General features: G+C 54.6%; 1 protein-coding gene across 3 annotated transcripts in view; it reads right to left on the reverse strand.

The window, feature by feature from the left end:
• Positions 1-507: 507 nt before the first annotated feature.
• The window catches only part of PTP4A3 (protein tyrosine phosphatase 4A3), a 39,976-nt gene continuing 24,606 nt past the window's right edge, over positions 508-15,877 (reverse strand). For all 3 annotated transcript variants that reach the window (XM_080580851.1, XM_080580852.1, XM_080580853.1), the window contains exons 2-6: positions 10,901-11,672; positions 9,406-9,498; positions 6,140-6,270; positions 5,483-5,557; positions 508-4,981 (exon numbers count right to left, since the gene is read on the reverse strand). In XM_080580851.1, coding sequence (XP_080436977.1) covers positions 4,864-4,981; positions 5,483-5,557; positions 6,140-6,270; positions 9,406-9,498; positions 10,901-11,005 — 522 coding nt within the window. In that variant the 5' untranslated portion in view covers positions 11,006-11,672 and the 3' untranslated portion in view covers positions 508-4,863. The remainder of the gene's footprint in view (positions 4,982-5,482; positions 5,558-6,139; positions 6,271-9,405; positions 9,499-10,900; positions 11,673-15,877) is intronic.

Raw genomic sequence — 15,877 nt, forward strand, 5'->3', positions numbered from 1 at the left:
GGGGTCTCAACCAGCACCATCAGGTGGTCAGCTTTGCTACCCTACAGCCTTGCCGTGAAGCCAGCTCTTTCTATATGGGATAAGGCACCTCTGGACCTTTAAGCATCAGTAGCAACAGCATTTGTCCAACTCCATCAGCTGAGACATGCTAGGCACTGGATCAGGGCATGTGCGTGGGCTTTCCTTATACCAATTATTTGATGACGAGGTGGATACCTACAAACCATGACATGCTTTGGCAATCGAGCATGTAATTAATCGAGCATGTGCTCCGGGGTCTCAGTAGGTCACAGTAGGTCCTACCCTTTCCCAGCCACCTCCGTTATCTGTCCTGGGAGCCCTGAGAAAAGGGGAGGGGGATGAGACAGGTAAAAATATCCCAGGGAATGTAGTTGGGACACATTTGGGGGGGACAAGAGAGGGTTGAAGATGCCAGCCAAGGACCCCAATACACCCTCCTTGTGCATCCCTCCACCGACCCCAGCAGCACTGCAGCACACAGGGATGTACAAAACAGTGAAACGCTTTTTATTTCGCTGCTGCTGGAGTGAAACCACTGTAATTTCATAAAACTCAAAAAAAAAAAAAAAAGTGATAACTAAAAGGCATACATTTTTTTTCCTTTTTACAGAAGACATAAGTAAACCGACAAGTTTCTTTTTTAAAAAGGTTATAAAGTGTCGAGATCCTATACCTCATCTGCATATTTAAAGTGACGCCATCTGATACAAAAAGCATTGGGTACAATAACTTAGCTATGGCTCAGACTGAAAAAAAAAAAAAAAATCATCTGGGCTTAATCTACATACTACTACGATTGCCCACGGAGTTAAAAAGGAAAATATGCAGTCCTTTGTTACACAGAAAGAAACAGCAGGGAAGTCGCGGGTTTATTTGGAGATAGTCGTCTAAAGGGAAGCCGAGCGCGGCGAAATGCCCCCTTCCCCCGGAATGTCTGCTGGGGCCTGTGAGTGGGATCATAATGGGCCTGTGACCCCCACTGTGTAAAGAAATGGGCCCCATTTTTCTCCCACCAGCCAGCATCCCATCCAAAGCCACCCACTGAACTGCACCTACCCTGCCCGCTGCAAGGAAATGAGATAGAAGCCCCTGGAAACTGCATGGAAGTCATGAATCTCCCCGGGTGCTTCCCCACTGGGACTAATAAAAAAAAACAACAACAAACAAACCCAAGAAAAATAAAATAAAATAAATTGACTCGTTCTGTTGTAGATAGAGCAAGACCCTCTGCATCCTCGGAGAATCTGTTACTCATAACCTCATCCGATGCTCTCAGCCCAAACTGCAAGACTCAGAATATGAATTTAGAAATGCAAAGGCTGCCACCAGACCTTCCCTAAACAAAGATCTACCCATTTTTAATGGCCATGTTGTCCTCCTTCCAACCATGAATTCCTGCTCGGATTTATCCCCTGTATGATGTTCAGCCATGATTTACTCCTGGGCAAAGCCTATGAGCTCTTAGCTTGATGGTTTTGCCATCACTTGGGTCTCTGGAAACCTTGCAGGTGGTTTGGAGATGAGTCCCTGCGGATGCTGGACAGATGGGGGGTTTCCATGGAGGGGGGTTAGGGGTGCAGAAAGCTAAAACCCAAGTTGTGGCTTTGCCTCTGCAGATAAGGGCAGGTTAACGTGGTTTACTTGCAGCCAAAGCCACAGGGTGTGCATTCCCTATGACTTCTGCAAGACCCGGGGGAGACAACTGAAGCAGCAACGGAAGTGGTAAACGTGTCAGATTTTCGACATCTCGCCTTTCAACATGTCTCAGCATCTGAGGTGAAACAGGGAGTAGATTACCGTAAAGAGGGACCCCAAAATCAGCCCAAGCTATGAGTGCCTGGTCACTCAGGACTTGCTCAGGCACTGCAAGTCTACTGAGCTCCAACTTTCCCTCTTACTGTCCTGAGACATGGAAAGAATTGGGTTCTTTGAGATTTCTTACCCAAAACCCAATTGGCAGACCCTTCCATTTCCATAGCCTGTTGTTTCTGTAACTGGCTCTGTGCTGAAACATTGAGGAGCTGGTACCTCAGAGGTAGGAGCCCAAGTCCACATCAAAAAAACAACAACAAAAAAATCTCAAATATTTGGCAGTCCAACATGGAGAAACCTCGGAGAGGTTTCAAACCCTCCATGCAAGGGTGGCAGCTCCTGGGTGTCCTGTCCACGGAGCAGCATGTGGGAGGTGACAGCAAGTTCCGGGACGGGCAAACACATCCATTCAAAAAGAAAAAAAAAAGGACAAAAAAGGGAAAAAAGAAGAAAAAAGTAGGGCAATTAAAGCAGCATGGTTTCTTTCGCAGTGACTCACAAAACCGGAGGACATTAAAGTGCTGCTCTGCCAGCCAGGGGTGCTCAGGATTTGGCCACGTGGATTTTTCCAGGTCAAGGACTGCTCTTAACACTAAAATCTCCCTATTTTTAAGGTGTTGGGTGGATGCTACATGAAGCGAAGAAGCGCCGCCAAGCCTGTCCCCCTGCGTTACCCCCGAAATCTTGCCCCAGGCAATCTGACGTGCAATGCTCCTGCGAGCATGGGTGAGAACATTTCTCCTCCCTTTGCCAGGGCAGAAACACCTCTGTGCCCTCCGTGGTGGTTCCCAGTCTTATCCTAAACCTTCCACAAGTCCAAGAGGGATTGGGGCCACCCCGGTTGCAGTGCCGAGCCCCCTCCTAACACCTTCAGGGACGAAGCGGCACCTATTTTAGCAGCAGGAATGATCGGGAAAATCAGCAGGAATGGGATGGTGACCTACCGAGAGGGATCAGGCCCTTTTATCTGCCCGCTTTATCACCCTTCAGCCACCACCGCCTTCCCCGTGAGACGTGGGCACCGACAGCCTGGAAAGGGGTGGAGAAACCCAAGGGATTGTGGGCTGTCCCACCCCATGTTCTGTCCCATCCCAAGGGACCACTTTGCTTGGCCCCACGGATGTCCCCAGGAGGGGAGCTACGTGCCATGGGTTGGGGCTGGCTCTCAGCAGGAGAGCAGGAGCGGTGCTGGCAAGCGCTCCAAGGTCATCCTTGGTCATCCCCACGTCTGGTGGTGCAAAGCCATCCCCTATCCCTCTGCAGGTACCTGAGGTGTCTAACCAGCCTTCATTGCTGCTTATCCCAAGAGACGAACCCTCTGAAGCAATTATTTCTGGATTGTCTGCATTTCAGAAGGCCCACAAACCTCTGGAGATGCCCAACAAACCTTTGGAGATGCCCAACACAGGGCGCTGAAGGCATCTCCAGTTGGGTAGACCAAAACCACGAGATGCTGGATGACCAGCCCACCTCGCCCCAACATCTTTGGCTCTCTGCAGCCGAGGGGTGGGCAACTGCAAGTCCACAGAAGCCCTGGAGCATCCCTTGGGGCCACATGTATGCCCTGGTGACAGCACTGAGGATGAGCCTGGGGGGCTGTGGGTCACCTCCCGAGCTCTGCAGGGCAGCGATGGGAGAAAGAAAGGCCAGAGGACGTGCGGAAGACAAACTTTTTTTTTTTTTCCTTTAATTAGCAAATTTCTTCTTACCCTCATCAAAAGAAAAAAACCACCCCCGTGCCCCCTATATGCCCACCGCTCCCGCTGCTGCAAGCGTTCAAAGGCAGAAAGTTGAGAGATGTTTCACGTCCCGGCTCGGGGGCAGCTCTGCACACACCCCATGGCACGCACCAAGGTTTTTTGGGGTGCCAAGCGCACACGGTGCAGATGCCTCGGGGGAGGAGGGGGGAAAGGCAGGTGCAAAATTTGGTGACGCACTCTTGCCAGGAGCACTCCAAATCCCCCAGGAAAGCTGCAGCCCGGCCCTTCGGCCAGCAAACGCAGTGCTGGAGGATGTGGATGTGCCCCGAGATGCACTTTGTGTTCCCAGGGCATCACGGGCAGAATTTGGGTTTGCTCTGCGGCTTGGGGATGCAATGGGAAAGATGCTGAGCACACGTTCGGTGCTGCAGCATCGCTGCGAGCGCAGCTGGGGGGATGCAGGGAGGGAGAAACCACCACCCTCTACTTTGAGTTTGGAAGCTATAAATAAGAGCACCCTGCACTTGGAGGGACCCAGCGCTGACCCTGCGTCCCCAAAAGCTGAGTGCCTCAAAGCCCTGCCACAATCCCCAAATTTCCTGGTGTCCCTGCCTTCGCTGCAGCCCTGTGGGCCCTGGAGGAGCAGCGAACCCCCCGCAAGCCCCACAGGGAGTTGGTGATGGAGAAGGGGGCAGGAGAAAGGGAACGGTGCTGGGGGGACTTCGCTCAGCCTTTCCCATGGCCACAGGGCCAGCACCATGCTACAAGCCCCCTTCTTCCCTCCCTGCCATCACCACCTTTATCCCTGCTGCTGCAGCCCTTATTTTTAGGGAAGAGGTGGTAAAGGGTTTTTTTTTGGGGTGCCCCAGCCCTCCTGCTTCCCATCCCTCCTTGGCTGGCACAGCCCGGCCTGCATCCCCCCAAAACCAAGTGCCCCCGTGCCCATCCATCCCTCCTCATGCCGGGACTTGCTCTCAGTGCAACAAGAGGGGAAGGGGAGGAGGAAGAGGAGGAGGAAGGCGACAAAGAACCAGCACCATGGGAACTCATTGCCTGGTAGCGCCGAGAGTCAAAGGGCAGCACCACCTTCCCTCCTCGGGGCTGTGGCTGGACCGAGCATCCTTTTTTGGGGGGGATTCGGCAAGGTGAGCGTGCTCCGGCTGCCGGCACACATCGGGGGGTGCTCCATGTCCCCCAAAACCCCGACCCCTATTAGCGGGGTCCGCGAGCGGGGCAGTGCGTGGGGTGCGCGGGGCTGGGAGGAGAGAGGGGGATGCGTGCGAGTGCCCGGGTGTTTGTGTGCATGGGTTTTGGCAAGAGGTCGTTGAGGTTACATGATGCAGCATTTGTTCTTGTGGTTATGAGGGTCCTTAAATCGGAGTCTCTGCTTTGGTCGGTATTTTTCCAAGTACGTCAGCTGCTTGCTGTTGATGGCTCCTCTGCGCTTCCTGCGGGGAACGAGAAGAGAGGGGTTGGTGCGGGGCGAGACCCTTCCAAACCCACCCACTGTGGGGCAAAAATCCCCTGCCTGGAGCCGTAATTTGGGATTTTGGAGGATGAGGTGCACCCTGCAGGGATGTCGATGGGGACAAACCCCAGCAGTGGCACCGGGGCCCATCAGTGCAAGCTCCTTGCAAGTGCCCTGGGCTGCTCTGCGAGGGCACGGAGGCTGATTTGTTTGGAGTCACCCTAAAATCCTGCGCTGCAGGACAACATGCTGGCACAGCCTCCTGTAACAGAAACCTCCAAAAAGCTGAGCTGCACCAGATCTTTCTATTCCCTTGGAGCAGGGCTGCTTTCTCCCTCCTTGGAGACCTTCAAAAGCCACCAGGACACGTTCCTGGGCACCCTGCTTGAGCAGGAGCTGGAGCAGATGGCCCCAGAGGTCCCTTCCCACCCCAACCAGCCTGGGGTTTTCGTGCTGAAACGCCGCTCGCTGGGACACTTACTGTCGGATGAACTGGATGGCGTCTTCGTACTTCATCCCGCTCTCGATCAAGGCCAGCGCGACGAGGACAGGAGCGCTGAAAGGCAACGGCAGGATGGTCACCTCCCTGCCACACAGCCCAAATCCAGGAGCTCATGTCCTGTCCTGGGGTGGTGACACCGTGGGGACCACGGGGCTGTAACAGTGGTTTTGTGGGCAGTCGCCAGCACCGGATTTTAATTTGTGAATTAAAATTTACAGCTGCAAGCGCTGCCCCAAAGAGTGGCTGATCCTGGAGGTCAAACCCACAGGATGGAGCTGGCAGCTTTTTGCTGCTCTTTTCACGAGCAGAAGGATTTCGGAAGCAAATCTTTGTACAAGCAGATACAAATGTACATGCAAAACACAGCCCCGACCTGCAGCACGGGCTCCTGGTCTCAGTGGAAGGACTGCAAGAAGATTACAAAAGCAAAACCACTGCCGAACACCCGCAGCACAGCACTGAGCATCCCCGGTACCCCTGGTACCCAAAATTAGGAGGCAAGAAGAGCAAGGAGGAGCTCAGGCAGCAGCACATCACTGCCTATATTCCCACCATCTCCGCTGCTGCAAAATCCCTGCTAAAAAGGGGACAGGACTGGGGAAGCAGGGAGGTTTTTCGTGCTGGGCTCTGACTTACCGCCCCAAGCCGGCCACGCAGTGCACGGCCACGCAGCAGCCGGGGTCTTCGCAGAACTTGGTCTTGAGCAAGTTGAGCCAGTCTTCCACGATCTTGGTGGGAGGAGGCGCTCCGTCATCGAACGGCCAGTCCTGCGGGAACGGGGGAAGAGAAAACCACCGTCAGATCCCCGCGGGGAAAGCCAGAGGGGATTGCTTTTATCCTGGGGAGATGCTGTGTGCTGGGAGTTGAGCTCAGGGTGCAGCTAGCTGGGGATAGGAGTGGGTTTGGGGTTTTGCAGCACTGCCTGGGCTCAGGGTTTGTGGGTGGATGGTGTTAGGCTCAGGGTCTTCCATTTAGGAAGAGGCTCATCCTTCAGAAGCACCTATATGGCCTCCAGCATGGTCCTGTCCCCACGTCCGCCTGCTTCCAGAGCCCATTGCCTGCCTCCTCCAAGCTCATTTGGGGTTTCACTCAAACACATTTGCATTTGGCAGCCGCCATCCGGATGGCTGCGCCGAGCTGGGGGCAGCTGCAAGCCCCATCCTTCCCCTCACCAGCACACCCAGTGCCAGGAGCACAAAGCCGCTTCGCAGGGAATTTAACAAAGGTGATCGGGAGACAGCCGACATCTCCCACTTCCAAAATTCAGCCTGATGTAGGAAGGCGAGGAAAAAGCAAATACACAGCCTGGGAAGGATGCTCGGGACATCTGGGAGGCTGCTGCTTTGGGGACCCCCTCCGCAGCTCTAGCAGAAGCTGAAGGGCTCTGTCCTTCCAGAAGGAGACCCTTCGAACGGGTCCATTTAAATAGCATCCTTACAGAAAGGCTATTAAGGAAAAAAAAAAAAGGATAATTGATTTTCCAAAAGGCTGCTGGGGGCAAGAGCCAAATGGCATGCTTTGCTCTCTCTCTCGCTGCCACATCGTGTTCCTGGCCATCAGAAAGGGTCCTCGAGCTGCACAGACTCCACATCAGGCCTTGGTGATGTAGCAGGTAAAATGGGTGCTGCATTAAGCATCCCCCACCCAGGCTCTGCTACTGGGGGGAAAAAGCATCCTCCTCCTTGCCTTCGAATGCTGCAGAGTTTTGGGAAAGGGATGATCTCTCCCTATGGGCACCGGCAGCCACTTGGGGTTGCACATCGCTCCCAGAATGGGGACATTTCTATCCCAAAATGTTTTTTCTTGGCAGGAGGAAAGCGGGTTGTGAGGCAGGGACGGGCAGGAGAGCTTCACTTGGATGGGATGAAGAGAAATTTGAGCAGTGGGAAGCACGGGGCCAGAATCATCGTGGCTTGATGATATCTATAGATATAACCTATATCTATAGATATCTCTCTATGTAAGATATATCTGTCATGTCCTATAGGATATCGCAGATCTAGGATGTAGATACCATTCTATATAGGACATATCTTACAGAGAGAGACAGCGATATCCCGCATATAGGATGCATATGTAGGGCACAGTCTCTCCTGTCTTACAGATCAAATTCTGCCTTTTACCCCATTTGTGGCTGGAGTCCTCCAGGCTGAGGTTCTGTACCTAGGAAATAGGTTTCTCACTCTGTAAGATATAGGTATATATAGGATATAGGTATATATAGGATACATATCTCCCTACATCTAGAATGTATCTTATACAAAGGATGCATTTGTATCTATCTATACATGTATCTTACATATAGGATATATATCTATATATAGGATGTCTTATATCTAGGATATATATATACTGGTATCTCGGATATCCCTTATATCTAGGGTATATCTATACTGATATCCAGGATATCCCTTATATCTAGGAAATATCTGATATCTAGAATATCCTTATATCTAGAATATATCTATACTGATATCTAGGATATCCTTTATATCTAGGGTATATCTATATTGATATTTAGGATGTCCCTTATATTTAGGGTGTAACTATATTGATATTTAGGATGTCCCTTATACCAGACCCTTCCCAACAGGGAGAAAACCCTTGTGTTTCAGCTGGAGAAAGGCTGGAGCCCACCAAAAACCACACGCCTGCTCTGCGAAGGGCAGGACGGGGGTGCCCCACATCCCCCAAAAGCTCCTTTGCTGTTTTTCTCCCATTCCTCACTGCCCCACGAGGCTGGGAAGCGGCTCCCAGCTCACCTGGCACTGACGGTGCCAAATCCCCGGCACGGCAATCCCGCCTGACATCACCTCCAATTATTTATCAGCGAGATACAGCCTGGGAGCTGCCAGCTCAGCATCCTTGCCTTTCTTCTCCTCGCTGCTCGCTCCCCTCGATTCCCCAGGAAAAAAAAAAAAACAAAAAAGCAAAAAAGCCTCCTGATTCCTGATCCCCCTTTGATAAGGTAACGCCGAGGGTGACGGGAACGACGTGCACCTTCCACGTGGGCTCGGTGGCTCTCGTGGCTGCTTCCAAGCCCCAGCGCCGGGCAGCGCAGGCAGCTGCGGGCTCGGCTGCATGAGTCACAGTTTCGGCTGCGTGGGCACTGCTTTCTTTTTTTAAAGCACCAGCCCAATTTCAGCCCGACGCCGGCAAGCGGGGAGCTCGCCCGCCTCTGCCCGAGGCCTAAGTTGGGCTTCGAACCCTGCCTTCGAGCTCCGGGGCAAGCACGATCTCTGCCGAAGGAGGGATGCTGAGCAGACCCAGGGGTTTGGTGCTCAGCTTTGGAAATTATTCTCATCTCTCTCCTCCTGGGCATCACGGCAAAGCAAACGCCTGGATTGCTGCGGGCTGGTTTCAAAGCAAGCTGAGTTTCTCCTGTTTGGAGCTTTTCCCCTCCGCCGACCAAGGAAAGCCTGTGATTTTTCATTTATTTTGAAAAGAATTTCCCCCCGCTTGTTCAAACGCTCCCCGTGCCGGCTGCGGGGGGAGCTTTGCTGCAGAAATCCCGTTCGAGCTCAGTGGGAAGCCTCAGTTGCGTGGCAGGGAGCCTGCAGCTCAGACAACACAACAAAACCTCCAAAGGCTTCTGCGGTCCCTTGGAAAGGCAGCAATGGCCCCAAACCCACAGACCTCTCCCTCGCCACCCCCTATATCCATCCCAAACACAGCCCAGATACTTCCAGCTTTCCCAGCAAGGAGCTTGTTCATTTTTAAGCCCCCCTTTGTGCACGGACACGAAGCAGAGACGCTGAGTATAAAGCATCGCTGTCTGGTGCTACCCTACGGGACCGGGGGGACCCCGAGCTCCTGCGTGTCCCCCCGTGGAGCCTCATTGCTTTTTGCACCCGTGGGACGTGGGGGACACAGATGGAGGTGCCCCTCCAGCGCCCACCTACCATGACGGTGATGCCGTCCTTCTCCAGGGGGGTCTTGTCGTAGGTCACTTCGCACACTCGCACAACCGTGGTGGCACCGTACTTCTTCAGATCCTGGGGAGGAAAGGAGACGAGGGGTCTTACGATGGGCAGAGCTGGAAAAATCCCGCTGGGTTGCACCCTGGTTATCCCCAACGTGGCGGAGCCCTGTGATGACCACACGGACCCACAAATCCCCTAAAACTCTATCATGCCCACTTCTCTGGATGCTCGAGCAGAAATTCCCATGGTCTGCTTGGCCTGGGAAGGAAACATTAAAACAAATCCCAAGGAAACTTTAAACCCCAGGGCACCAAACCCCTCGCGTGGGCATGGGGCTGGATTTTTTATCCCGAGTGCCAATGGAGCCATTTAATTTTAAAGCCATGAAGGTATTTGGAAACACACTGAATTCCCCATGTAAGCACCCAAGACAAAGACCAGGACCACAAGATAGGAGGACTAAAAGACCAGGACTAAAATAGCGCCTGAGGTCCCAGCACCAAGACCAAAACCCACAGCATGGGACATGATGCAGAGCTGCAACGGATGCCCCAAAGAAAAATCCCCGAAAAAGGGACAAATCCAACAAAAGCGGTGTTATCAGTGTTCAGCAAGGTTTAAACTCCCCTTGCAGAAGCGCGTGGAGATGGATGAGGGCTTGGCGCATCCCTCTGAACGCACTCAGCATCTTGCCCGGGGCTTCTTTGGGACTGACGAAGGCATTTTGCTGCCGTAACCCGCGAGTTAATTACTCGAACGCGCTGCGGGCACGCCGGGACTTGGGCTCCTTCCAGCCGGGCTTAGCACCACCCGTGGCACGGCTTGCCCCTGGATTACGTGCCGGCGTATCAGCCCCGGCTGGGCGCCGCCTGAGATCATCCCGGTGCCTGCTCGTGGCGGGCCGGGGGCTCGGATGATCCCGCTGATCCCTTCCCAGCACGCGGCTGCCAAACCGCGGCGAATCCCCGCGCGCTCAGCCAAAAATCGCAGCGGCTGGAAGGAAGGGGAATTTTGCCACCAGCACGGGGCGGCTGTGCCGGGTTTCTCCCTCGTGTTCACACGTGTCCCTGGTGCTCACGTGTTATTTTGGGTATGGGGGAGTTTCCTGCTCTCTCGGAGGCACTGGGATATTTGGGGTGGGAAATCCTTTATCGAGGTGCCAGGGAGGTGGCGTGCGTTTGCGCATCTCGCTGCAAAGCTCCCGAGGTAACGTTTTGCTGGAGCTGGCCGGGGATGCAATGGGGTTGGCGAAGCTCTGACAAACCCCATACTCGGGGTCCTCCAAAATATCCCGCCCTAAAAAGCTGGTGATGACAAGGACCTCATCCGGGATGCCATGGGGGCTGGGGGGTACCAATAGGATTGTGTCGGTGTCCTACGGATGAGCTACCTCACGATCCAGCCCCATTGCATCCCAATGAGCCGACTGCAGCTTTAACCCCCAAAAGTGCAACGGGACCACGATCCTTCTTACCTCCAGGAAGGTGCTGAGTGTGGCGTTGGTGGGGTTGTGGGTGATGAGGAACCTCATGTTTTTGTAGCAGACCTCCACCGGCGCAGGGCGGTTCATCCGGGCCATGGTGGGATGGGAGGACGGTGACGCAGAGGTGATGCTGATGGCCGCGGGGGGAAAAAAACCCAAGAAAAGCGTGGCGTGGAGGGGAAAAGAAAACCCAACACCCCTCTGCGCTTAAAAAAAAAAAAAACAACAAAAAAACACCAAAAACAGGATCGAGAACTCAATGTACAAACGTTGTGCAAATAATCCCAGCTCCTGGGAGCGCGCCGGCTTCCTCGACACACCGCAAGCCCCCCCGGGGTGAAAGCCAAACGGTAGTAATAATATTAACGATAATAATAATAATAATAATTACAAAAAAAAAATAATAAGAATCCCTTTGCTGTAGTGTCGGCGTCCTCGGCGTGTGCAATGGCGAGCGGCTGTCGCCTCCGGTGCCGCGCTCTAGAAAGGCCTCTGCGTATGGGGATGGTGGTGGCACGGCGGTGGCCCCGTCACGTTACCCCATCGGGGTATGTGGAGTACTTGGGGGCGGCAAGGGGGGCCGGGAGCCTACGGGGCGGCGGCGGCGGCGGCCGGCAGCGGTGCCTGGTTCGGGCAATCCATGCACGGGAGCCTTGAATGGTTAAATCCGAAGGTCGGGACGCCGGGCGAGGCGAGGCGGCCGGGGGCTGCAGTGCTCAGAGCTGCTTCTCGGCACCTCCATAAATCCCGGCGGAGAGCGAGGCTGTTAATGGGAGGGAAAGTACAACGCGGAGGTCAGGGCAGCCCCGTGAGTCAAACCAAAGGAACCCCCGGCACCGCTCTCCGTGTCTCCAAAAGATTCAGGGTGGATGGGATGGGGATGTGGAGATAAAACCCTATTTGCATCAAGTGGATGGAGCTCACAGCCCTAATGGCTTGCGCCAGAACCTGCGTCCCCATTGAGCATCCCCAGCCTCAGCCTGCTCCGACGATCGGGGTCACGGGTGCAAGGAGGAGGATGAGGAGGCTCCGAGGTGGTGAAGGGCGAGGGGTCCTGGCGTTCCTGCCCCGCGGGTGCGGGCTGTGCCGGCCGGCACGTGCTCGCCCCAATCCCTCCGCAGCCGCCCGCCTTTTTACGCAACTCGGCGGCGTTTTCGTAACCGCCCTGGCAGCACCCCCGTGGGGGCGGCGTGTCGGGGCAGCACCCCGATTTCTCACCCATCCCGTCCCTCCGGACCTTACCCGAGCGTCCCGGCAACGTCGGCACAGCGCACAACGCACCCAGCCTGCCCCTAAGCAGCCACACGCTCCCGGCGCGACTCGAGCGGCTAATGTCCACCAAATGCACCCCTAATGCTCTTAGGCCGACTAAGCCGCCTGCAAATGAGCTTTTTTTTTGGGGGGGGAGGGGGTTGGCGGAGGAGGGGGCGGTAGGCGGGTGGTTTTGCTGTGTCCGGGGTTGGATGCTCCTTCGCTCGCCCTGCTGCCGGCACACCGCTACCCACGGGGTCCCCCGGCAGCACGGGGACACCTCTTTGCCTCCGTGATGGTGATGGGGAGGAGAAAGCCACGGGGTTTGGCCAGGAGCCAGGTCCTTCCCAGCCACAGCACCCTTCCTCAGGGTGCAAGAGCACCCAAAGGTGGGCACGATCAGCAAAATTCAGCATTAAATGTCGCCCTGGCCACCCCAGCCTCCTCTCCCCGAGGTTAAACCAGGGGGAGCAAAACCCAACACGACGACCACCACGCAAACAGCCAAGAGAGGACGGACCTGGAGGAAGATGAGGACGCTGCAAGCCCCGTGCCGGGCTGAGAGAAACCTGTTTTTTCCCCAGATCGTCACCCACCGGACTCTTGTTTTGAAGCCCGTCCCGTCCCTGGGTCAGCGGCTGCTTAGCGCCGCGTGGCCGGAGCCTCAAAATAGAACATAAGCACATAAGTAACCGGAGCCGGGCAAGCACGCGCCCCCTCGCCTCACCTCTCATCTCCCGGAAAGTTTCCCCTGCATCGTTTCACCCCAAAAAGGCTCCGAGGCAAAGAGACAAAGCGGGTCCCGGAGGTGGCTGAGCACCAGCATCGCCGCCGGGCTCCTCGGCACCCAAGCATCATTTCCACGCATGCCACCCCCTTGTTTTCCAAATGGTTTGAATGCAAAAAATAAATGGGAAAAAAAATAAAGCCGTGAAGCGGGTAATGTGGCAAGGGGAAGCTTTCTGACTGAAACGTGCCCGAGTTGGCTGTGCAAATCGCGGATTTTCCCGCTGCCGGTGCACTAATTGTTAATTATTTGCAGCACGTGCCAGCCCTGGCACTGCCCCGGCACGCAGCACAGAGTCGGGATGGGTTTATGGAAAGGAGTTTAAAGGGGGCCAGGCACCAAAATTGAAGGGGATTTTGGCACAGATCCCCTCTGCAGACCCTGGTCCTGCCAAACCCAGTTTTTCTGGGTGAGGGATGAAGCAGGAAGGACGCGAGGATGGGAGCGGTGGCATCCACGCCACACCGGTGGTTTTTTGATGAAGAAAAATAATTAATCACCTGTCCTGCGGGGATGCTCTGCAAAACTCAAATCTAGCCTGGATTATGGGGTGATACCAGCTGCAGTGATGGGTGCAGGGCAGCTGCTGCTCCCTGCAAAGCTTCGTTAAAAATGGGCTTCGTACTGGGGCTGTGGGGGTGAGTGGGATGTCCCAGGGGGGATTTTGCAGCCCTCACTGAGAAAATCCCATTTTGGCGCTGCAAGTTCGGCTGAAGGATGGGAGTGGGGTGAGAGCTGCATTTGGGGTCTGATTCGAGCAGCCTCTCAGCATTTTATTTTTATTTTTTTTGATATCCCGCTTCACAGACTGGTTGTGGTTGGAAGGGATTGAGTGCAGCTCTGCACTGCATGTCGGGAGCCATAGTCCGGTCTTCGCTTCGTGCTCCATAGGTGCCCTGCATATTATAGGGTATTTTTTTACTGCCTTGGGTGTACTTGCTGCCAGCAATGGAGACTCACTGGGAACCGATTGTGTTTGAGAAAAACGAGCACTCGTTTCCCACAAGGTCTCATTTCCAGGGGAAGCATTTCAAGTATTTTGGCAACTGCACGTCCCAGCAATTCAGCCCAAAGCCCATAAATTCCTAATGGATTTTCAATCGCAAATCATCCCCGGCCATACAGGCTGCGGAGTTGATTACCATATTAAGTACGGCAGAACAATGCGGACAAGGGGATTTCAGCTCATATTAATAACCTGCCAAGTGAATAAATACCCTTCAGACTCGAGAGCTCCAGGGGAGCAGGAGGAAGCACAAGCAGTAAATCAGCCCACGGGGATGGGATGCCCATGGACGGATCCTGGTGCACAGCAGGGTGCAGGGAAGAGGATGGTGCTGTCGTTTGTGTCTGAGAAACCCAGAAAAGGGTGACCTGCAGAACTCAGACCCAAAAGAGAGCCCCGATTTGGGGATGGCACAAACGTGGAGCAAGTCACCCAACAAGGCCATGAGCTGGAAATCTCCAGCTCCTATTTGCCATGGGGATGCCCCTTCTAGAGATTCAAGCATACAAGAGGTTTTGTAGACAAGAGTCCCATGAGGATACAGGGTAAACGCACTCTGGCATGGTGAGGAAGCAATCACAGAACAACCTAGGTTGGAAAAGACCTTCAAGATCATCAAGTCCAATCACCAACCCACGGAGTCCCACCACTAAACCATGCCCCTTAGTGCCACGTCCACACGTCTCTTGAACATCTCCAGGGATGGGAACTCCACCACTTCCCTGGGCACCCTTCCCCAAGCTGCCTTGGGGTTGTTATGACCCAAGTGGATGGGGATGCTGCTCCAGGACACAGGAACCACCAAGCCACCACCCCAAGCACACATCCTGGAGTGGAAAGGAGCACCAGGCTCCCTTCCTAATTATTTATTTGCAGCCTGGTGGCTCCGTGGTGCACACCTCGGCCTCATCCCAGCCATCTGGGGAAGAACCCTGCAATGGCAGGGATGGGGCTGCTTGTCCTCCCCGTACCTCGACGCAAAATAAAGGGCAGGTCTTCCTCGATGCAGCTAATGGAAGGGCTTGGTCGACGAGCAGAAGGCAGGCTGCAGGAACAGCCGGTGTTTGGTGTGACGGGGGTTAGCGGGATGCAGCTGCTAAAGTCAGGTTTTCCTAAACACAGCAACTCCCTAAGCAAAGGAAAAGGAAGCTCCGCAGAGCCAGATCGTTGCTCCACGTGGGTTTTTCACTTGGAACAAAGGGCCTTACTCACCCAGACAATGCGCGTCTTACCCGTAGATAAATATAGCCATCCCCGAGCGCACTCATCTCATGTTCAACGTTCACCTTCAGAAAAAAACGAGCAAAACACCCATCTCTGTTACATCTGCTCGGCGGGTTTCAGCCCATGCAGCAGGATACCACCAACCTCTTCTTCCCCTTACGACCGAGTCCTTCTGCTCCCAAGCGCAGCTCCACCGAGAGCATCTCCATCCCGACAACCCCAAAAGTGAACGCAAGTTTCTGAGCAGTCCCAGTCATTCCCACGTAGCGGTTTTGCACAAACCCACCCCTTATCTTGGGGCTGCCGACACCACCACCGTGCCCCAGGACCTGGAGGAGACGCGGGGCCATCGCAGGGGCCGGCTGGAGGAAAGCGACCGCGCTGAGATTTCCTCCAGCCGCATCCGCGCGGAAGGAAACGGGAACTCGACAGGAAAGGTCCGGGAGGAGAGAGACAAAAACAAGAAACCCCGCAGGAGCCCGGCGGCTGGGGGCAGAGCTGTAGGCGGCCACCAGTACGTCCTGCTCCAGGTGCTGAGCTGCAAAAAGAGGACAAGGAGTTCCTGCATCTCCCTCCGCTCCCTTTTAGCACGCGGTAAGACACCAGCTCCCACCTAAATTTGCAGAAAAGAACCGCGTGGCCCCTTATCTTGTAGCCTCGGTTGGGTTGAAGGAGTTTTTGGTGGTATTTAGGAAAGAGG

The sequence above is a fragment of the Anser brachyrhynchus genome, assembly GCF_964034855.1.
Source record: "Anser brachyrhynchus genome assembly, chromosome: 2".
NCBI lineage: Eukaryota > Metazoa > Chordata > Aves > Anseriformes > Anatidae > Anser > Anser brachyrhynchus.